Raw genomic sequence first — 23,838 nt, forward strand, 5'->3', positions numbered from 1 at the left:
TTATGTCTGAAACGCATGAATGATTTCCATATTAACTCTCGATGTTCTCATCTACTTTCATTCTCGTTATGTTCGCGTGGTTAGAAGGCGAGTTATTTTAGTTTTACGATATTCTGTAGTGTAGACAAATGGCATAAACCGTGATTAGATCACGTATCCGTGTCAGGGTTAATGTTTTATACACTTGAGTAAAGTTAAAATCGTGACAGACTCTTTGAGTTTAATGTTTTAATGATAATATGAAATATGCTGTTACCTATTCTGTTACATTTGCTATTTGCATGTGTTAGCGTTTTGAGAATACCTATACTTATTTATTATTAAAGTGTTTTCACTATTTTACATGTTTTATATATGTTTGTTGGTAACATATCACACTAAAATATAGCTTTTATGTTTTTATGTTGTACACCTAGTCGCCTGCTATTTTATGTCTTTGATTATAGATATTAAGTGATAGCTCAATTCTAGTAATAAATTCTATTTTAAAAATAAGCACAATACCATAACACTATTATGAAATATGGACAAACAAAAAGAAGACAATTCGCAAGATTTGTTATCTGCCGCTCTAAGCCAGAGTGGGTTGATGAACTTTGAATCTCCCATATTAAATCAACCCAATACTCAATTACAAAGCAACACTGTCAATTTCAAAGAATGTGAACTCCTAACCGCACTCAAAACTGAGCAGGTAACTATGACTTTTCCAAATGATCTCACTTGTGTTTAATTTCCTGACGTAAAGTTGCTGAAATATTGTACGCTTACATAAAAGGTTTAATTTTAAGAATACATAAGTTTTTGATCATACCTGCCAACAAATATGCCCTCTACTTACTTTAAAGGGTTATCCCAGCGAAAAGCTAAAAAAAACTTTAATTAAGGAAATGGTGTATTATGCAGTCTTTTCCATTCACTTATAACATTTTTATCAACATTAAGTACAAATAACACCTCTCTTTTTAAAGTAGCATAACCTTTTGGTGTAATTTCATTAAATTATGCTATAGAACTACCTTATGCTGTCTCTTTTGTTGTGTTATTTTTCTAGTCAATAAATTTTTGCAATAGTAAATAAAACAAATGCATTACTTTATCATATCCCTACATCACATGTGTTCAGAACAAAGCCCCAATCCCACCACATAATCCTCCACAAGTGAAGATGATCAGTTCCAACTCCATCCTCACTTCTTCATCTGCATCAATAGTCACACTTGCCCCACAAAATATAGTCCATCATAAAACTGTGCCAAATACTTCTGGGGCTAGAACAGTTACTAAGATCAATGGTCCTAAAATCATCAAAATTCCAGCTTTAAAAGCAGGTGTGTTGTACTTTAACGTTAATATATAGTTTTGACTTTTTCAAACTTCAGATATTCTGTTATTTGTAATTGTTTATGAAATGTATATAGGCTATTGGTATTTGGTAATAATAAAGACAAGACTGTGTATACAGTATTGAAATTATTTGTTCACCACTTTATCTTAAAGAAGGTGTTTCCCTTATGTTTTGGATTGCAGATAGCATTCTTTAAATACTTTCACATGTAACAGCAGCTTAAACCAAAATTGTAAAACTATTTGTTTACACAGGCTCCATCATAAAAATCAACAAGTTCGGAAAAGCTGATATTATTCAACGAGTTAAAGGCAACGTGGTGCAGAATGGGTTAAACACATTAAACAAAGAATCCATAAAAACAGATGGAGCCAAACAAGTCACGATAGCTAGCAGTTTACCAACCACTATAATCAGAAACACTGCATTGGACTCTAAACCACAATTGCCAAAAACTATATTTTTACCTGCAAAGGACAGTGCACATAGTAATGTAATATCAACGACAAGAGCGGGTACTCCGCCAATTTCTACGCTAAGAAATCCTCAAAAAACTGCGATAATATCATCCATCCCACCAAGCACTGTACGCTTGTCACGGTCCGCTAGTTTTAATGTTCCAATTCAACGGACGCAGCAAATCATTTCCACCCAAATTCCAGCCGTTCCTCAAACCAATAAAAGTCAAAGCAGCTGCAATTTGGGCAGTTTATTTGTTGAAACAGTTGAAAAGTCGGCAAGTTTTAACGCACCGCACTCTCCATTTTCCCTGGTTCTTCCTGAACCAAACACACAGACTACTTCTCAATCATTGTCTCATTTTTTTACGACCAACATCACATCTAGTGACGTCAGCAAATCACATTCCATCTACGCTGTGAGTTTTTGTTTTTTTTCTAGTTTCTACTATTATACCATGTTGCCTTGCAACTTATACAGTAGGGTTGGGGAAGACAGGACACCTTTAGCACATATTATCCAATTATCCTGATCGTGTTTTAAACAATTAATAACAGTCTATGGAAGTCGTGATACGTTTTTATAATTCTTTAAATGTTACTACCAAATGGGCACGAGAAAATGGAACCAAAAGGTATCCCATTCTCCCCCACCCTACTATATAAAATATAGGCCTATACCGTTTTTCAAAACTAATGCTCTGGCTAAAACTTATATATATGTACTAGATTTTATTAAAAACTAATTTTCCTCTACCATGTGGAGATAGTCCACCGGTAGCAGAAAATATGTTGAACAGGTCTTTATGCTTTCACAGTCACCCTCCTTACAAAGAAACATTCCACCTACAGTAGTCCCACCAACTATCCATATACCACAACCTACACCTGATACAGGTAACATGTTAGCAGGAAAAGGTCCTTTTTGCAACTGTTATACCCCCATTACCAACAGCTTACAAACCACTTAATATTCAATAAATATATTCCAGGGCAAGGTACTGTAAGGTTCTATGGGAAAGGTCTAGCTCTCAGAACATTGTCGATGCCAGCGGTAAATTATAACTTATATATATTATATACAGTTTTTTAAATTTATGTTACCATTTTTGAGAGTTTTACTTTAACTTTACCATTTTAAAGTCTGTTACCATTATTTTCTGTTACAATTTTTAAGATTTTTAGCAAAGTAAATGCGTACAAACTTTGTATTTATTTAAACCATGTTTTGCTATTTGGACTTTCTAATCATAAAATCAGTTATCCACTTTCATAGTTGTTTAATAATCAAACTGTTTAAATAAAGAGCTAAACAATGCAAAAACATCACAGCCATGTGCAATAATGATGTTGAAACAACAAACAAGTCACTTTCATGTTTTCCTTACAGTTGAAACCTGGTGAAGAATTGGCAGCTGAAGAGGAGAGAGAAGAAGAAGCAGAGATGCAACACACTCACACTTATGCACTTTATATGCCAAGCAAATGTAAGCTCAACTTAAAACACAAATCTACCTTATATATATTTATGGTTATTAAATAAGAGGTACCCAGGTTGACAATGTACATTTTATCATATCAGTTTTACGAAAATAAATTTTACTTTATTAGTTGTCTATGCAAATAAGCAGAGCCAAAGTATGTCATATTATTGATCAATAAATTTAACAACTGAGTGTAAATACATCTGAACAGTCGCCCCAGGTTAAAAATCACTGATTAATAGTTTTTGGTTTTTACAAGTATTCAACTGAAGGGTATTAATCAATATAGTTTAAAAACTCAGTGTAACTGCAATTTGACAAAGTCACTCCAGGTTAGTTTATACAAGTATTGAACACATACAGCATAAGATATATCTTGTGTAGGGTTTAACAGTCAACTAAGCAATACAAGTATTGAACTGTGCATAAAATTTCACAAAAAAATGTTTTGCAGTGAACATTGGTCACCCCCATCCAGACAGTGTGGTTGAAACGAGTTCATTATCCAGCATTATGCCCCCTGATATAAAGTACCAACTATCAATACCTCAATACACCATAGATCACTGTCTGTTGTCGGCACTGCAGTTGGAGTCAGTTGTTTATGCTTGTCAGAAGCATCAGATGTTTTTACCCAATGGAGAGCGGGCCGGTTATTTTATAGGTTTGTTTTAATGATTTATGATATTTGCTGTCTTTGTATATCACTTCATAACACCCTGCTGGTATAATAAGGGTGTAAATACATGGTCGAGTTATTTCTCATAAAACATATGTTACGCCCACACATAAACCTTCAGCTTCAGTGACTTATTTTTAGTCTTAAAATTATGCTTTGTTTTGATATTCTGTCATAATTCATTCTCTCTCTCTCTCTCTCTCTCTCTCTCTCTCTCTATATATATATATATATATATATATATATATATATATATTATATACAATAATATAATATGGGTGAGGTTCTAACAGCAAGGCTTGTCATGGTCCTGGTATTTACACATTCTGTCATAATATGTAACTGTGATCGTGCTAAATACCATTATATATATATATATATATATGAATACATATATATAATATATATATATGTACAGACAGATATATTATACTATATACATTATATATGTGTTTGCAATTAATTTTTCAAAAACCAAAAATGTAATTAAGTTCTTTTTTTTTGCTGTTTAATATGCTGTATATTGGTATCCACGTAAATATAGAAACAGATGGTTATACACATGGTTGAGGTGATAGTATTAAAATACAAATATTGACAATAAAGGGGATGGGCCAGGGGTGGGGAAAGGGAGGACTGTGGCTGGTGTCATCTATGAGAATTATTTGTTGGGAAGGAAACGAGCTTTATGGTAAGTTTCTTGAAAGTCTTATTTGTGATCGTGATATGGGGTGGGGGAAGAAGGGACACCTTTTTATTCTATTTTCTCTATTAGGTAGTAAACAAAGAAAATTCAAAGAATTCCAAAACCGTATCCTCATAAATCCGATAGACCGTTGTTAATTGTTTAAAACCTGATCAGGATATTTAGATATAATGTGCTGAAAGTGTCCCATCTTCCTCCACCCTACTATATATACTATTTTCTCTGTCTATTGGTTTTAATTTGTATACTAAGTTTTAAGTAAGGTTTTTAAAATGATTGGCACTGGTGTGGTATCAAATAAATTTGGTGTACCGCAAAACTTTGCTTATTAAATATTATAAAGGTGTGGCGATCAAGGTGTGGTGTAAATTTGTAAGATTTATTCTGCTTTATATAGCTTTAAAGAATTCAACTGTACTGTGATATAAGTAGAAAACTCGGTGAAATGTATTTGTATAGGAGTTTTATTTGATATCATTGTTTTTACTTTTTAGGTTTAGCGTTTCGAATGATCTTAAATATGATGCAGAGCGTGATTTGCGGGACATTGGTGCAAAAAATATTAAAGTTTATTCATTAAACAAGGTATAATGGTTTGATTTTGTATTTTTCAAGAACTGATTGTCAATATCATAAATAAATATTTTTTTAGATAGAAAATTATTTTTCGGAAAAACTATGTTTTGACTAGCAACAACATACGTTGTATTTTTATTGGGTTTGCTTCATGTACATTACACAGACGTTGTCTACAAATATTTATGTCCCAAACCATTTAATTTATTGTTAAGACCTGTTTATTGGAAATTGACTGTAATTTACTAATTTTTATTGAAAATTTTCTGTAATTTTTATTGGAAAATTTTCTGTAATTTTTATTAGAAATTTTCTTTTTACAAACAGTTTAAATATGGGAAAATTACTGCGAAAAACAACGGAGCTGCAAAGAAAGGAGTTATATTTGGAACTTATTCATCTCTTATTGGAGAAAGTCACCAACAAGGAAAATATGGGACCAGGTTGAAGCAGATTCTTAACTGGGTGGGAGAGGATTTCGATGGCGTAGTACGTTACTTGTTTCACTTATTATCTCATGTTGTATTGGTTGAATTATGATAATAGGACAACCCAGGCCTCCAATCCCAGCGCACTGGTGTGCCTAGCTGTAAGACATCACAAATATAGAATAGAAATTGACTTACAGTTTTGGTTTCAAACTTTTAAACTTCATGTTAGATTTATGCTTTATAAGTTAGACAGGGCAGTTTTTTGGACGAAATTTGTCTCTTTGGCTATATTTTTTTTTATTTAATAAAACATTGTTTTGGGGCAAGTCTGCCTACCCTCCCACCCCAGGTGTGGTGCCTATAAGTGGCAGCCATTCCAACCACCTAATATGTTTACAGTGGTTGTGTAGCTACTGTTGTGTTAACAATAAAGGAAATGTAAACAACACCTCAGTTGTGTTATGCTTTAATTGTGCGCACTTGCAACAGAAGAACTGGTATTACTTTATCAAGTTGGAGTTTTTGCCTTATTTTAATTTTGTATTTAATATCTTTTTATGTTGCTCAACTAAGGGATACTAATTAAAATAAGTAACTTATTTAAAATGTCTTCAGATTAAAATCAAACAGTATTCCTAGGTTTGTCACATCTTAACTTGTTAATCCGGCTTTTACTTATTAAAATTTTAATTTCAGATTATTTTTGACGAATGTCATAAAGCAAAAAACCTTGTACCATCTGGTTCTGGCAAATCAACTAAAACCGGACACACAGTTCTGCAGCTGCAAACCCATTTACCAAATGCCAGGTAATAATGAACAGCTAGTAGGGTGTTATGTTCTGTGTTGAATGCTGCTATCATTGTGGGCGTATGTATCTTGGGTAGACTTTAACAGTCATTTCTTTAATGTAATGTTCACTAATGAGCTTTACATTTCAGGTTTATAAAACCCCCAAAAAATTTTTTTCACATACTAATTCATATTTTGTAACTTGTAAGCTGCATGAGGTTTATAAAAAGTCTACATTTTTACAACTTTTATTGGCCTACCAAACAATGATAAACTGCCATTCAACCATTCACACATTATTGCTAGTGTTATAAGTCACATATACATATAATTACAAGGCTTATATGTAACAACAGAGTTGTATATGCGAGTGCGACTGGTGCATCGGAGCCCAAGAACATGGCTTACATGTCAAGACTTGGTTTATGGGGAAGTGGAACTCCTTTCCCACAATTCACGGATTTTATTCAGGTAAAAAGTGCTTTTATTATCATTTTTTGTATTACGGGTCATATTTTTGTCATATTATAGTATATTTTACTTTTAGTAATATTTATTTAATGATTTAGTAAATTTTAGTGATATGTTATTATTAAATTAGTAATATTTTAGTAATTAATAAATTAGTAATAATTTAGTAATAATTTAGTAATATTTTAGTAATGTTTTAGTAATAAAAGTCTTATGGAGCTTTTCGAGCAGTTAAGTGTATTAAAAAAAACTGCCAGTAGAGATTATTCAGATTTATAACTTGCCTGACAGCTACAGCTTACATAAGGGTAATTATGTATTATTTAGAATTGATGCTAAAAACTACATTATACAATTCTGGTTAATGTTCTAGCATTACACTTGTCTCAAAATAGGTAAATTGCTTGATTTGAATCTATTTACCTTAATTAATGAAATTAAATCACAACGCCGATTGACGATTAAAAAATATCAACATTCTAGCTATTTGCGTGGTGTTTTAAATATAAATTAAATTTAAAAACATACAGGCTGTGGAGCGGCGCGGTGTCGGAGCCATGGAACTTGTAGCCATGGACATGAAGCTAAGAGGCAGCTACATTGCTCGTCAGCTCAGCTTTTATGGCGTTTCCTTTCGGATTGAGGAAGTTCCTTTAAACAATTCCTTCATCTCAATGTACAACAAAGCTGTGAAACTGGTGGGTGGCTCTATAACATATTATAGATAACAGACATTGTATATATTTTACAATGGGCCATGCTTGCTTCCTGTGCAGGTGTACTGTGTTTATTATTGCAGTTGCAGAGATATGCTTATTTATTAGTCTTTCTGGGTGACCTTCTTGTCAAGGTTCTGAGATTTAGGCCAGGTTTGGCCCATTCCCCCACGCCCAGAAAGCCCATTTAAGTCTTACACCGATCAGTATTAGTATCCCTGTTGATCGTTGAACCGGGAACGCTTTGGTTATGATGCAGGCGCCTAAACCATTGAGCCATGGCTCTGGACTTTATGCAGAGATAGTTTTTTTTGTAATCAAGTAAATAATTAAAGATATAAGCCATCTTACACAAGTTTAGGTTATTATGGGTAAGCTCTTACATACTAAAGAAATTACGACTACATTGAGTAGAACCTTATCCATGGTTAGTTTTTACCGGGTTTATAAAAAGCACTTTAGAAACCTATTAACCTATGTTTAGGAGTCTTTAGACCTGAGTTGGCTCATTACTTTAAAACCAAAAAAATAATTTATCCATAAACTTTTGTGAACAAATTTTAAATTTCTCCTTGAATTTTTCTTTAACAGTGGATGTTGGCCCGAGCTGCCTTCCAAGCAGCAGCAAGCATGATAGAAGCAGAATATCACATGAAGAAATCAATGTGGGCGCAATTCTGGTCGGCTCATCAGAGGTTCTTTAAATATCTGTGTTTATCTGCCAAGGTGAATTATTCTTTTAAATTGTTTAAGCATATTAATGACAATGTCGTTGTGTTCTGTTGACAAGTTTAGCTTAAATCTAAAAGGTTTGTTTTTCTTTTATGTTCCACTGAATTACAATTTAGTTGATTTCAGGTGAACATTTATATTTACATATATTATAATATTATATATATATTATATACATTATATTTTATAGGTTTATTTGTGCAGAATTATGCAATCGTATCCTAGTGACTTTACAGGAGGGTCCTTTACACTGCAGTACTATACATGTATTTTATGTGTTTTTTTTCAAACAAATTTATAGCCTGCACAAACAATAATATAAAAACCCGAAACACACAGGTTGACTACACAGTGTCGTTGGTCCGTGAAGCAGTGAAACACGGAAAATGTGTCGTCATTGGTTTACAGTCAACCGGTGAATCACGAACTCTTGATCAACTTGAGAAATGTAACGGAGAACTTGATGATTTTGTTTCAACTGCAAAGTAAGTTTATTTACAAATTGATGGTTCTTTACTATTATAGAAAACAATAGATGAAGGTGAACAGTTGGTCACTTAAAGTGTTGGCTGGCCCGGTTCGGTTGCAGGGCTAAATTAACCGGGAGTATTCGGGTCATTTGGTTGAGGCCACGTTGGAAGTTTGGCCCTGTAGCTTGGTCGTTATTTTTTCGCTTTACTTTTCAGATGCGCCTGATGGCCATGTGTAAAAATGGGTTGTGGTGGTTAGCTTGTAGCCTCCTTTCTCTTTAAAAACAACACAAAAAGTGCTTTTAATTTTATGTTGTTCGGATCTGGTCGTTTAGCTTTTTGTTTCTGAAGTTTGTTAGTGGTCATTTACACTTTCTAATGTCTCTATAATATCTCTTGAACATAGGCAGGTAATGCAGGCCTACCATGGTTTTTCTGTATTACATTTACCAGTAAACATTACAACCAATAAAATGCACTTTATTCCAAAAGGTACATTCTTTTATCCCTGCCTCCTTTTTATTTAGAAAAGTTTTGTGGCTTGTTCTTTTAAACATACTTGCCATATAGTGAACTTTAATGTTATTTCATGTTTGGAGAACCAACAATATTCAATCTACATTTGGTTAAGCTATACATGTAATTGAATATAACCTCAGGCAGCATGTAGTCCTGTGTTAAATTAAATTAAATAAATAAAGATTGAGCATTACTCAATTCAAGGAAACTTGCTATTGATCGGCTAAGTTTATTTACACAACAAAGGGTTCAATAATTATCATTCATATTCATTTCTTAAGTCCACGCATGGTTGCAGTTGTTCATTTGATCTGTGGTTCTGAAACATACAACATATTGCCCACAGTTTATCTAATTTTAACATAAACAAGACATATTGAAGCTTACTAAAGCAGTGTGATACACTAAATTTATATCAATGGGTCATATGGATTTTTTAAGCAATAATAAACCTGTATTGAATAAATCAAATCATAATTATTTGGGGATAAACCTATTTATATCATTACATTTTTATCTTAAGTATAACCAGCTGTGCATATTAAAAAAAATTCTTTTAAAATAATTCTTGTATTTGGGCGGCCATAGAAGCAACTGCTTGGAACTTTAGATATTCGCCACTGCATTTGGCGCAACAATAAAAAATATGTCTTTACACAAATAAATGTTTTTGTCAATTTGCACAAATCTCCGGAACTAGACTTATTTTAATAATTTTAAATTTCTTCGACAGGGCTGTGTTTGAGACATTGATTGAAAATCATTTCCCTGCTCCAGATAGAAAACGGGTAACTGCTGTTTTAGGACGAGATTTTTATAAGAAAGAAGAACCTGCTGCTGTTGCTGCTGAGAAAAAAGCTGTGAAACGAAAACGAGTCAATGGTTTTGTAAGTACCTGTGTTGGATAAACCAAAGTCATGGGGATAATCTATATTGGGAGAACTTAAGGTTTTTAATAATGATGTACAATGGTTATAACTGAACTGCTTCTTAAAATATGGTATTGGGGGGGAATATGGCTCACATTAGGCACATTATATCCAAATATCCTGTTTTTAAACAATTAAAAACCAACAACGGTCTGTCATGAGGATACGGTTTATAATTCTTTGAATGTTTTTTGTTTACTACCAAATGGGATGAGAAAATGGAATAAAATGGTCTTCCATCTTCCCCCACCCTACTATATAACATAATATCAATTATTATTGTTTGTTTGTTTTATTAATGTGGTTGATTTTTAGTTATTTATTTTAAGCTTCCTTATCAGTCAAACTCCTCAAAACGACATCGAGGATCAAATTCATCGGATGCAGCATCTTCCAGTGAGTCTGATGATGATCTCCTTTCAGCAAGCGATGAGGATGATCTTCCAACATCCTCCAGTGATGAAGACATTCATAAAATTTTCGGGGAGCCATCGGACAGTGAAGGTTCTAAAATTGATTTTTTTGCAATGTATATATATATTAAAAATATTTATTTTGAAATCTTGTGCCTGTTATTAATGTATTATTTTAAAAAATTAGGCAATATTTACAATTTAAAATTTAATTTTTAAAAAATCAGATCAAACTTTAAACGTCTAAAGTGAAATTTTCTCTTTTTTTTTTTTTAAGTAGCATTTTTATAGGTTCCTACAATGTAAAACCACCAGTTGCTGGTTGATTTAATAAAGCTTAAATTCATTTAATTCAAAACGCAACTGCATAGCTCGTTAGTAACCTACATGAAAAAAACAGATAAAAGTAATGGAAGACAAACTAAATGCACCCACCAACTTAACTACAGTAAACACCAGCTTTAACTGTGGGAAACTTACACAAGGAAACTGAGTAAAGTTGTCTTTCCTACCTACTAAAGTTAAAAATGCACAAGAAAAATATTAATCTGTCTTAAAATGTTTAGATTGGGAAAAAAGTGAAAGAAAACGAAACAAAAACGAACACAAACTTAAAAATAAATCAAAACACAACAACAACAACGGTGTAAAGCATGAAGATGGTGATCATTCAAGCACGAATCATGTGACTAAATCAACCAATGAGAAGAAAGAAGATGCATCAGTTGTTTTAAAATCCCTTGATTCTGTCTCAGGTATTCATAGTTTTAACAGCGTCTGCCATTTACAACGTAAAAGTTAGGAAACCTAGTACATCAATCAATGTTTAATTGGGATTAAGCACACCAGTATAGCAGCCAAATACAATTTTGTGCCTTATTGCCAAAAACATAATTTTTACATCATATCCTGCACTTATGTATTTATCCAGTATAGCCACCAGTAAATTAAATTTGATTGATTTCATTTTTTTTTTGTTGGTATGGCCGAGCATGACATAGTGCCTGATATATTATTAATACAGAGCTTTTTTTCACTATTTTTTATTTATTTCTAAAGCTAAAAATAAGTTTAATTCAACCATACATTAAAAAACATTGCCCTATAATTTTACACACAATTTATTTATTTCTAAAGCTAAAAACAAGTTAAATTTTTAACCATATGGTAGAAACCTTGCACTATAGCTTGTAACCTAATGTTTTTTAAAAATTTTTTTTACTGGCCAAGCAACACAAAAAAACAAAAAACCTAATGGTGCATTTTTTCCAGGTACACTCATTTCATCGTTACCCGGTATGGGACCAATAGAACAAGCTCAAGCATTGAAGAGTGAATTGCTTGAAAAGCTGGAAACACTGGGAAGTTGTTTGCCCAACAATATGTTGGATGAGCTTATTGATTCACTTGGAGGTCCAGAGAATGTTGCAGAGGTTGGTCACTGTTTGAATATTACTATTTTTGTATGGAAACTTTTTCGATTTTTGTATGGTAACTATTATGCGCAGAAGTACTTGCATATTTACTCACAGAAACAAAGTTAGCAGACATATCGTCATAGGTGTGTTATCTGCTATAGGAGGTTGGTGGTTACTCACATTATGCAAGTAAACAAAATATGGTAGAAGGACTGTTTCACTTTTAACAGGCTAATCTTTTTTGTAAGCTAACTCAACATTGATACGCGCATGAACCGATGACTATGCAATATAACGCTGTTAGCGAATTACCAAATGAGGACTTTATGGGCATCGTTATTCGCATAAACATTTCACCTTGCAGAGAGGGTATAAGTGTGTTTCCTACAAAAAAGAAAAATTGTCGTAATAACAAATAATGCAAAACATTATGCAATGGTATAAAATTGAGAAGAGTAATAGGTCAACTTCGGTTAAAATCCATCTCCCATGATATGCCTCACAGTAGGTCTATTTAGAATAGAAAGGGCCAAATCTAACCAATATTTCAGGTCTTTTTCAAGTGCCCATAGATATTTTTGACGCCTGTTTGCCAGAATATGTAGTCTGCCAGTTTCAACACTTCGAGCTTATAATAACCATTCATGAAACTTACAAACCAGATTTTACCAGCATAAAGAAATAATTATATAAACCAACCATCCACCACAGATGACTGGTCGTAAAGGTCGAGTTATCGCAACTGATGAAGGAAATGTTGAATACCAAACAAGAGCTGAGAGCGATGTGCCAGTGGAATTACTTAATATGACTGAAAAACAGGTGTCGTAACGTATATGATATGCTTATTTTTAATTGTTGTTTTGTAACATTTGTTAAATTTTAACCACATAAAATGTCTTTAACAAATATTTAACATCGCTTATACTTTTATCGAAAAAATTAGTATATTACTGATTCTTATGTACATAAGCGGCAAACTTTAGTGAACAAAGATAAGGCAATGATAGATAGGAAACAAAAATTTTGCTGTTAATAAAACTAAATGTAATGTTTATTGAATAATTTTAGTTTGTTTTTTTTTTGTCTTCCGGCCACCCTAGATTTCACCTATTTTCTTTATCTTAAACGTAATCTGTGATCTTCTTTCTCCAGAGGTTCATGGATGGTGAGAAGAACATCGCGATCATCAGTGAAGCAGCAAGCTCCGGGATCTCCCTCCAAGCTGACAAGCGAGCTCGTAACCAACGGCGACGACTTCACATCACGCTCGAGTTGCCATGGAGTGCAGATCGGGCAATTCAACAATTTGGTGAATTTTACTTTTTCAAACAAAATTTTTATTTTATTTGCAATGTTGGAATTTAAAAAAAAAAATTTCTAATAAATTTTTAGAATTTAAAAAAAAACATTGTGATTAATAAAATACACATTAAATGTCCAATATTTCATATTTCCAGGCCGAACACATCGTTCGAACCAGGTAAACGCCCCCGAATACGTGTTCGTTATCACCGAGCTTGCTGGCGAACACAGATTCGCTTCAGTGGTCGCAAAACGACTTGAAAGTTTGGTAAGTTCATTCAACCATACAATGATAGTGAGACTGTTAATGCTATTTTTATGAACAAATGATAATTTTCTTTTTGGTGATTATTTTTGATCATGGTTCAGGTAATTTTTGAGAATTTTTAGTCATGTTTAATTTTTTTTTGTTTTCTTTTGAAGGGCTAATTTCTATACTTGCATAATCAAATAATCAATGCACTATCCCTCGTTCCCTTGTAACCTCTTCATAGTTACTGTTTCATCATTTCTGTCACTGTATAATGTATAGTGGTGTGGGGGAAGATGGGACACCTTTTTATTCTATTTTCTTTTCCCATTACGTAGTAAACAAAGAACATTTAAAGAATTATTAAACCATATCTTCCCAACTCCCATAGACCGTTGTTAATTGTTTAAAACTCGATCAGGATATTTGGATGTTATGTGCTGAGGTGTCCCATCTTCCCCCACCCTATTATACATTCTACAAACCTGGCCCGGATTTTTTCATTACTGAACTTGGTATTAACACCCCCTGACCTTTATTTATCACCCACAAATTATGTTTAACTACAACTCTTATGTGTCATTATCCACCCATGTTTTATTTTTAGGGGGCTCTCACTCATGGAGACAGACGAGCTACTGAATCTCGGGATTTCAGCAAATACAACTACGATAATAAATATGGAAGGAAAGCACTGGAACTTGTTCTTAAATCAATAGCTGGATATGAAATGCCAATCGTACCACCACCTAAGAACTATAAAGGAAACTTCTTTAAAGGTAGAAATTTTTATATAAATAAGACAACCTTAGAAACACTGTTTACAAAACATGGCACAAAAAATGTTATATTTTAAACATAGTTTGCCTATCTAGTCAATGAATTGCTTGTTTTAAGAACACCTATATCTGTATGTTATGTAGTAGTAGCTTTAGTCTGGTTAAAAGGATATAGTCTGGGTTAATTTTCATCATAAAAACATTCTTTCGAGTTTTTTAGTACATTAACTTTGGCCAAATTTTGGTTATACAAATTTTGGTTATAACTATGTTAAATGGATACATTTTTTAACCGGAAATATTTTTAAAACGATTGACGGACACTGCTGGACAATTAAGGAAATTTAGAAAGTATAAAAACCTGTGTGTTCGTAGTAAAATTACACTTTATTAAGACATGGAGCAAGCATTACAAGGTGTTGGTCTCATCATGCATGAACCTGGTCAAGTACATTATCAACTAGATAAAGGTAACATCATACATGTACATGTGCTGTTTTATTTTTCCCTTTTTTTTGAAAAAACATCCTCTAAATTTGTCTAAAGCAAACAAGTCATTGCTGTTTTTTTTTAAAAAAATTCCTGTGTCACCTTATGCGGTTGCTGGTTATGATCAGGTTTTATAGAAATTTATAGAAGTTTTATAGAAAGTGGTTCCAGCTTTTTGTACCAGGATTCTGAAAATGTTTATACGCTAGCAGTTTAAATTCCACCGAGAAGGAAGTACATGGTTGTAATATTTTTGAGGTCACATTGCTTATTGCAAGATTTTGTCATAGGCTATCGCAAAGAAAAAGGTTCCATATTAAAATTAGATTTTCAGTAGGTTAAGTACATAACTTACTTTAATGAGCAGCAAAAATGTTACGAATACTGGCATTGGTTTGTAGACCACTGATCAAATTTACACCACCACCCCAAGCCTTACACAGTAATAGTTATCCTCTGTATGTAATATCTTCCATAGATTACAACAACATCTTTAAATTCATGAACCGAATGTTGGGAATGGAGGTTGAACATCAGAACGGATTATTTCTGTTCTTCACTCAAACTTTAAATGCAATTGTACAAGATGCAAAAAGATCTGGACAATTTGATCAGGGCATTGTTGGTAAGTGGTACTATTTTTACAAACGTTTATGATTTTTTGGTTATATGTAAAATTGTTGGAAACTATTTTTACAAACCAAATGAATTTATGTTTTCACTGGTTTTAATTTTTTTAAGCCTTTTGAACATTTAAGTTTTTTTCATAGAATTGGGTTATGTTTAAAATGATGTAAAATTAGCTGTGAAAACTATGTGATCTCAATAAAACTGTAATACCTTAATGTGTGCTTTGTGTGATATGGGCAATGGCTGTTTTTGTTTACCTAAGTTTCATTTATACAAAAAACATTACTTTATTCTGTCTTATTTGCCAGAATGTTTTAGTCATAAAAGAAAGAAATAAAAAAACTTGTTAAAAACTTCACATTCCAACTTTTTCACAGATCTTGGAGCCGAGAACCAAATCGTTGAAGTCTTGAAGACCAAAGAGTTCCCGATAATGTGTGGTGGTCGTGTCTCGCTTCAATCCGTGCAAATAGAACGTGGCATATCGTGGGTTGATGCGTTGCGTATATTCGAAGATGGCTCGATTGGAAGCAACAGTGGTTTCTATATAACTTTAACTGTGAGTTTTTAATGTTTTTTTTTTTTTTAACTGCAACAAGCTAAAAGGGTTGTATTCTAGCTGTCATTGCTAATAATATGTTATAAAGTGCTAAAAAAATCTTGTAAATACTTGGACTTGTACATCTTTAAAACATTATTTCCGTTACCTAACTTTAATTTGATAAAAAAATAAACTTAAGTTTTTAGATCAATAAAGAAAAAAAAATGTTTTACCTTGTTTAACCCCTTTTAAAAGCTTACAATCAAACTACATTTAAAGTTCTGTATCTAAATAAACTGTATATAAACTTAACATCCCACAGCAAAGAAATGGAAAGCACATGGTCATTTTGATCATTGAATCAACGTCTCAGCGCCATCGAGGGCCGGCGACTTTCGTTGTGTATCGTCCTAACACAGGGAAGCAAGTACGCAAGGAGACATTGGAGGATTTAAAGAAGAAATACAAGCGAGTTGAAAGCGATGAAGCAGAAGTTTGGTGGTGTAAACATCACGAGGCTTCATTAGATCAATGCAGTCACAGATTTTGGTGAAACCATTTGACCATTTTTTTTAGTCCGTTTCTTTTCAAATTCTTTCAAAATGTTTTAAAATACTGGTTTTTGCTGTTTATGCACTTCTCATTTTTATGCTTTTTTTATTTTCTAAAAAAAATGGTATGTTTTTCTTTTTAAAAATTACCCTCGAATGTTTAAACATTTTTAAAATACTAGCTCATGCTATATTATTCACTTTTTATTTTGTATGCATTTTTTTTTTTCCGAAAAAAGTCTAATCAATTTAGTTTTAATTTATATCAACAATTTCCCATATAGGCAAGGCTCTTGTAGCAAAGGCAACAGTTTGTGTCACATTGGTAAACGGCGTCGTATGTACCACGTTCTAGCAGGATCAGTACTTGCTGTGTGGCGAACAGTAGAAGAAGTTCTTTTAATGGAAGGGGGGTCTAAATATAAAATGCAAGTTGTAAGGTTGAAAACTCAAGAAGGAAATCGTATTGTTGGTAAGTCTAACTTAATAATGATAGTAAGCAAATAATAAGATGCAAAAATATTACTTCCTGCGTTTTTTCGAATATATATATAGTAGGGTAAGGGGTAATTGGGGCACCTTTTTATTCTATTTTCTCCTCCTATTTGGTAGTAAACAAAAACATTCAAAGAATTATAAAACCGTATCCTCACTACTCTCACAGACCGTTGATATTTGTTTAAAACACAATCAGGATATTTTAATTTTGTGCTAAAGTTGTCCCGTCTTCCCCCACCCTACTATATCAATTTTGTTTATACTATATTGAACTATTTTTGTTGGCATTTAGTATTAGTTAATAGGCCAACTTAAGCCTCAATCCATTGGCAGATCTCACTTGTATGGAATTTCCTAATATTTGCCGTTTTAAAAAATCGTATAAACATATTCCTTTTTTATCTCAGGTGTTCTTATTCCTACCATTTGCGTCACTAGCCTAATGGCTGCACTCAATCGTGAAGCTGAATCTATACCAATATCAAATAACGTGGTACAAAACTTCCCGCAGCAGTTAAACGAATTTTCAAGCGACGATTCAGATGATTATGAGGACGTTGAACCTGATGAAATGTTGTCTAGCGTACTTGCTCCTAAAAGCAATGTAGTTTGGCAACTGTGACCTAAACATCTTTTTTTGTCACAATTGGTATAAATCACTTTTCAACAGTCTTAAGAATTTTGAAGCAACTTGCAGTTTTGAGTTAAATTTACTTGAGGTTTATATTGGAGATTGTTGCTCGGACGATTTTACCTTTTTTTCAAAGTTCCGCTGCCATTTTCGCTTTGTTTTCTTTAATTTTGAGCAAACCTATGTTGTTTAGGTTGTAGTGCATATGGGGACTCCCACATCGCCACAAGCCTTTTCTGTTTGTTTAATTCGAGTTTTTTTTTTGATTAACCGTTTCTTTGACGGTACTAAGTGTGTCTGGTGTTACGGTGGTGGACCTTCACGGAAGTAAGTGCCTGGTCGTTTATGAGCGGTTTATTTAGACCACGCATTGATCCTCGCATACCTTGCGTGTTAGTGTGATATTTGCGCACAAATCTGCTGAAGAAATTGTCAAATCCACTGTTGAGCATTACGCTACTTTTAGGTGTTGATTCGCCTCAATAAACCAGATACTGTCTGGTTAAACTTGAGGAAACTTTTTATCAAGTAAGCCTGTTAAAGTAATAGAATAAATATTGAGTTCGCATCATAAACCAAGCGTACCCGTTTTGATGCTGCTAAATTTTGAAAGTAGGTTATTTGTTCTTGGTTAGCAGGGGTCTGTAATAGATTGTCAAAATCATCAGCCATCCTGAAAAAAGCAATTACTTGCTGTGCATGGTAAAGAAGGTAAATAAGTTAATGTTATTTCAATGCACATTTATTTTGTGCATTAAAATAACAGTATGTACTTTTCCAATGAATACGACTCTGGAATATATAGTAGGGTGGGAAAATAGGACACTTTTTATACTATTTCCCTGTCCCATTTGGTAGTAAACAAAGAATTATAAAACCGTATCCTTGTAACTCCCATAGAACGGTGTTAATTGTTTAAAACACAATTGCGTTATTTGGATATTAAGTGCTAAATGTGTTCCATCTTCCCCCACACAACTACACATCAGGAATACCGCATATAAAAAATATAAGTTGACAGATATGAACTTTATTTTTAAGACTTATTTTGTCCACGTATACTGCACAGCGAATATATTTTGTGAGATATATACATGCGGCTGTTTTCGGAAAACTCTAGTTTGGATGAGTTTTCTAACTAATGATAAAGAGTTTTACACATCAACATTCAATGCTTTGGTTTCATCTGAATGGTTCGACTTCAGATGATTTGTTTGTTGAAGTTTTATCCCGACTTTTTCACCAACGTCATCAGTTTCGTAATTTATCCCATCTTTTCCACATCTCGTTTTTCGTGGAGGAACTCCGAAGCGAAAAAAGTGACGTACGCTTTTCGGGAAACATTTGTTGTCAAGAATTGGGACAAATACGTCAGGATTGGATTTTCTTGGGTCGTTTGCGCCTTTAAAGACATCAACAATTATCAGGCTACACTTACAACAAATTTTAATAACCACAGAGTACCTGTAATAATAGACACCAACAGTCCAACTATTATTGTAATAATGGAACCAATTGAATAGTAATACAAGAATGTTATCCCGTATAAGCCAAAGTATTCCATAGGCCTAAAAAGTTCAAAGAATTATTATATCATCTCGTATATAATGAGCAGCCGGTAATCTTATCTCACTCGTGCTCCGAATAAGTTGCTGTCGAGTTTTTAAGGAGGTTTGTTGTCGTGAAACCTTGTGTTAAATTCCAATGCTCATTATTGGTGGTGAGGTTTGTATTCTCGCAGCCATCGGTAAGAACAGGTAGCACACCATCTGTAGCTGGATCCCTTCCATAAACCAATCCTCCAACTGCAATCCAACAGGTGAATGTTGCACCGATGAATTGACCCACAAGTACACCCTACAATTAATGCTACAGCTATAGTTGACACACCATGACAGTTAAGAAATCCATAGTCATACCAAGCCTGTACACCAAGGAAATATCAAGCCCAGAATAAAGGCACCGAGAATTGGACCACTGCAAGTCCCACGAACTACAAACACTAAAGAAGTAACTGTGTTGGACGACAATGAGCATAAATATGCCATTGATATCACCATAACTCCCAAAATTAAACCTGAATTAAAGAAAATATTTAAATACCAAATCCTAAGAACTGTTTCAAAAGTATACCTGTAATCTTGCTTACAAATAATTGCGACTTCCCTGAGAGCGATGGTTTGATTGGAAGAATGAAATCTTCTAGAATCATTGCTGACGCTGAGTTTATTCCAGACGACACTGTGCTGAAATTAAAGATGAATCTACGTTTATCCTAAATAACATTTTTGTCATACTTACCTAAGCGTTCCGCTGTATACACCTGCCACAAACAAACCAGCCATGCCTGGAAGTGAATTGAAAATATCCACAGCCATGAAAGGTATCAGCTGATCAGGTTTGCTGATTTGGCCGCTTGATAATGGATCGCAGTGCTCGTAGTAAGCATATGCTGCTGCTCCACAACCGACCGCTATCAAAGTTATTAGGATTTTTGGAATGTTGCTCACGATCATTGCTCTGAAATAGAACACGTTACAACTATGCTAAATATGGAATTGTTGAGTTTATAGATGAATGAATAAATAATATGAATGTAATTAGCCTTGTTCTCGCGTGGAAACAAGAGTTGTTCTAACACGGTTATTCTGTTTCATCTACACCCTGTGGCAGCTTTCGAGTTGTAACTTTGTGGATGATTATTTTTTCTATGGCCGACAATTTAGAAAACTCATTAGAGACCACTAAGTTTGGAGTAATTGCCGTTGTGTGTCTTGCCCAAAGTTAGTACAAGCCAAGTTAAACAAATTGTAAATCAATTTTTTAATTGTCCTGTGCTTATATAATCGCCACCATTTTGGATTTCAAGGCATAGCACTTTACCATTGCTGTATTTCGTCTAGATATTGCGATTTTTAAAGAACCAAGCACTTCTCCGCGTAAAAACAGCCTTTATATCTATATCAGCAAGGGGTAAACTAGGATTCCTTGTTTTTTCAATTATGTTTAAAAGTCATCTTTGTGTTTTTCGAATGTCAATTCCAGATAATAAGCAACTTCTTTGTACCGACCTATGCATTTCTTGCACAGTAGTCTACCTACTCAAATTTTGAATCGCATTTCATTTAATGGGATTGTTGCATCAGCAGTATCGGTTTAAGGTGAAATTGTAGTCTTGCAAGCGAGCATAGAGCAGTATCCCATTGGGCCGTTTTTGTCGGTCGGTTTAGTCGTAAAAACAGAGTCGTTATATAAAGATGTTTATTAACAGACTCTTTAAAAAAATGATCATGTTTCAAACTTACAACAAGATAATCAGCTATGTTTTCACCCAAAGCATTATATTGCGTTTCCTACACTGTGTCCACTTTTTCACCCAAGCGCCGGATAAATATCTTTACATCCCTATATTAAAACACAGTCAAAATACTAATTTACTTCACATAAACTCCCAGATTTAATTTTATAAAACGAGGTTTATATTATAATAATTTATATTTAAAATGTTAAAAAAATTATTTATGTATTTTCTGACTTTATATTGCTTAAACGCACCAAATAAACACACGCCGACCATGCATTTGTATGAACGATTCACGCTCGTGAAATCAGAAATGGCGGACACAATCGATGTTTCCTAGCGTTACGTTGTCTTGCCCAATAGCACATCCCACAACGTTTGAGGCATTCCTCTAGGTTAAAGCATAGCGCGCTAACCACGGCTCCACACAATCAATAAAACACATTCAAACAAATTCTTACATGCGTGCGGACTTGATTGACTTGCATGACATTAATCTCTGTACACTCGGTTGCGAACAAGCTAATGGATAAAAAGCGTGTGTGAATGATCCAATAACCAGAGACCAGAAGGATTGTCGCAACTTTGGATCCATGTTTAAACTAGAATATAAAGAACGGATGAGAACATACATTAAGTATCCCATCTTACCCCACCCTATTATATATACAAACTCACTCAAAAATATTGTTTCTTTCACCCCGTTCCAGTGCTGCCGCAATTTCACTAAATCCACCAACCACCAGTGTTGCCTTAATCATAAAAGCCAACCCACCAAAGAACATTATACCAGATTGTAAAGTGTCCGTCCAAACGATAGCTTTTAATCCGCCCTGGAAATGTGTTATTTTATTATAACATACCGTATCGATAGTTTATTCACACGAATCTGACAACTTACACAAACTGTATAAATGATGCAGATCACACTTGTAAGGATGATAGCAACATGCGTGCTTATTGGCGTCACTGCACTCAGTGCTAATGATGGAAGATAAACTGTTATTCCCATATACAGAATCTGTTGTGGACAAAACGTATAGCTTTAAGCATGAATAAATGAATGAATGTAACTTACTTTATCCTTGCGTGGCTGGAAAACGACAGTCGTTATCACACGGGTTTAACACCTCGTGCCAGCTTACGAGTTACCATGCATGTTTTTGTGGGTGAATATTTTTTTGGATTTTATTATCTTTTATGTATGGCTGATAATTTGGACAACCCATTAGTGACAACTGGGTTGGAGCAATTGTCGTTAAGTGTCTTGCTCAAGGACACATACGCTCACAATGGTAGCAGCGTCGAGCCTTGAACCAATTACCTCTGGGTTACATGCAGGCGCGCTAACCACTATATGCCACGGCGCCAGACAATATACAATAAATAATGTAATGAACGTCTTATAACCATCATACCGCATTCATAATTTCAGCTGCCGAAGAAAACACTCTGCACTTTCGATTGAATCGAATCTCCAAGTACTATAGAAGTGTTAATACAAATTTACAAGCTTTTGTTTACTGGTATCAAGCTCTTACCTTGTATATTGTGGGAAGTTGGAGTCGGTAGTAGAGCGGTATGAAGTAAATGCAGACGATAATACTTGGGATTACGTTTGCAAACGCATACCATATGTTTATCATACCATAGGTGTAAGTCTCAGTTGGAACACCGATCATTGTAAGAGCAGATATGTAGGTAACCGCCAACGAAAGCCCAAGTGGGATCTGAAAAACAACGGATTCGTTTTAGCGGTTTTAATTAATTGAAGTGACAATATATTTAATTAATAGTTAATTGAACATTTTATACCGGAGGAATCTTTCTGTTTCCAAAGTAATAGTTTGCCACCGAATCGTCCCTTCTGGCTTTGTATGCATAGTATCCACCAACCAGAAATGTTAACAAGAGAGATGCTGCAAATAGTTTTGTAGCCGACTTACTATCATATTTTCTAATTTAATCTTAAGTTATATAATTGAAAAACGTCCTCACCTGAAAACACTATTAAGTCCACGGTGCCAAATTCTTGAATTTCCATTTTTAACTTGGTTAAACTAAATATTAACAAAAATCAAGGTTTAATCTATAACAAAATCTAGAACTACAGAACTTTGATGTGAGTATTAACTGGCTCATATCGCCTGTCGTATACTCTATATGTATTCATCTCCAATTATAGGATAGAAATTCTTGCAGAAAGTAGTACTTTCGCGAGGTAAACGGTATACTACTATTATAGACCAACAGTAATATTATTACACTAATTCCCGCTTGTACAAAACCCCAACATATTCCGCGAATCTTGCCCTAGTCTAGCACTCATATTGTTGGGCGGTTCTCGTTGCAACATAACAGAATACACAAGTATTGAAACATACGCAGCAAACAAAAGAACTGGTTTTACTCGTCAAAATCTAACTGTACAAAAATTTTCGCTGTGAAGCTGTTGCAACTCGATGCTTAAAGTGGCGTCGTATTACCCAAGCACGATACTGCGTTAATCAATGTCAACACTGCGGATGCGAAGTGTGGCGGGCTCTTGCCTGACCGGAGAATAATATATAGCAAGATATCATGAAGTGTTTGGTCTCTCGTTTAAAAGCGGTAAGTATTATAAAAGATATAGCACCCCACTAAAGCCTGTATATGCAGTCGGGTTAACACCGAGTCCTTTAACCCAACCATCAATCCTGTTTACTCAGTGGGGGCTAGTGT

General features: G+C 33.9%; 2 protein-coding genes across 5 annotated transcripts; one reads left to right on the plus strand and one right to left on the minus strand.

Annotated features, from left to right (window-relative positions):
• The first annotated feature begins 40 nt into the window (after positions 1-40).
• LOC149736433 (protein strawberry notch homolog 1-like) lies at positions 41-18,323 on the plus strand. 2 transcript variants are annotated; one of them, XM_089876905.1, is made up of 29 exons: positions 41-694; positions 1,127-1,331; positions 1,603-2,225; positions 2,625-2,703; positions 2,799-2,860; positions 3,197-3,293; positions 3,745-3,954; positions 4,576-4,660; positions 5,170-5,260; positions 5,579-5,740; positions 6,379-6,491; positions 6,831-6,945; positions 7,476-7,643; positions 8,253-8,387; positions 8,733-8,878; positions 10,116-10,269; positions 10,641-10,815; positions 11,291-11,479; positions 11,997-12,157; positions 12,854-12,964; positions 13,298-13,454; positions 13,603-13,715; positions 14,305-14,476; positions 14,872-14,946; positions 15,444-15,590; positions 15,973-16,154; positions 16,459-16,685; positions 16,972-17,159; positions 17,593-18,323. In XM_089876905.1, the coding sequence occupies exons 1-29, from the start codon at positions 524-526 to the stop codon at positions 17,805-17,807; spliced, it is 4,728 nt and encodes a 1,575-aa protein (XP_089733031.1). In that variant the 5' UTR covers positions 41-523; the 3' UTR covers positions 17,808-18,323. The 2 variants fall into 2 exon arrangements, with proteins under 2 accessions (XP_089733031.1, XP_089733032.1); XM_089876906.1 differs by having other exon boundaries at positions 43-694; positions 10,653-10,815.
• Positions 18,017-23,581, minus strand: LOC149736434 (sodium/iodide cotransporter-like). 3 transcript variants are annotated; one of them, XM_089876915.1, is made up of 13 exons: positions 23,116-23,578; positions 22,933-23,036; positions 22,659-22,847; positions 22,536-22,601; positions 22,019-22,138; positions 21,796-21,950; positions 21,579-21,719; positions 20,118-20,336; positions 19,950-20,062; positions 19,736-19,893; positions 19,450-19,673; positions 19,281-19,384; positions 18,017-19,218 (listed from the first exon to the last, which is right to left on the minus strand). In XM_089876915.1, exons 1-13 carry the CDS (start codon positions 23,159-23,161, stop codon positions 18,971-18,973), a joined length of 1,887 nt encoding a protein of 628 aa, XP_089733041.1. In that variant the 5' UTR covers positions 23,162-23,578; the 3' UTR covers positions 18,017-18,970. The 3 variants fall into 3 exon arrangements, with proteins under 3 accessions (XP_089733041.1, XP_089733042.1, XP_089733043.1); XM_089876916.1 differs by lacking the exon at positions 22,536-22,601 and having other exon boundaries at positions 23,116-23,580; XM_089876917.1 differs by lacking the exon at positions 19,281-19,384 and having other exon boundaries at positions 19,039-19,218; positions 23,116-23,581.
• Positions 23,582-23,838: the final 257 nt, after the last annotated feature.

The sequence above is a fragment of the Ciona robusta genome, chromosome 4 (assembly GCF_009617815.1).
Source record: "Ciona robusta chromosome 4, ASM961781v2".
Lineage (NCBI taxonomy): Eukaryota > Metazoa > Chordata > Ascidiacea > Phlebobranchia > Cionidae > Ciona > Ciona robusta.

Bases quoted from the DNA above. Each gene is read 5' to 3' on its own strand.
- LOC149736434 (XM_089876915.1), bottom strand. From the start codon at position 23,161: ATGGAAATTCAAGAATTTGGCACCGTGGACTTAATAGTGTTTTCAG. The intron at 22,602-22,658 runs GTAAGAGCTTGA...ACACTTCTATAG, and splicing joins AACTTCCCACAATATACAAG to TACTTGGAGATTCGATTCAA. The intron at 20,063-20,117 runs GTAAGTATGACA...CTTTAATTTCAG, and splicing joins GTATACAGCGGAACGCTTAG to CACAGTGTCGTCTGGAATAA.
- LOC149736433 (XM_089876905.1), top strand. From the start codon at position 524: ATGGACAAACAAAAAGAAGACAATTCGCAAGATTTGTTATCTGCCGCT. The intron at 2,704-2,798 runs GTAACATGTTAG...AATATATTCCAG, and splicing joins ACAACCTACACCTGATACAG to GGCAAGGTACTGTAAGGTTC. The intron at 13,455-13,602 runs GTGAATTTTACT...TCATATTTCCAG, and splicing joins TCGGGCAATTCAACAATTTG to GCCGAACACATCGTTCGAAC.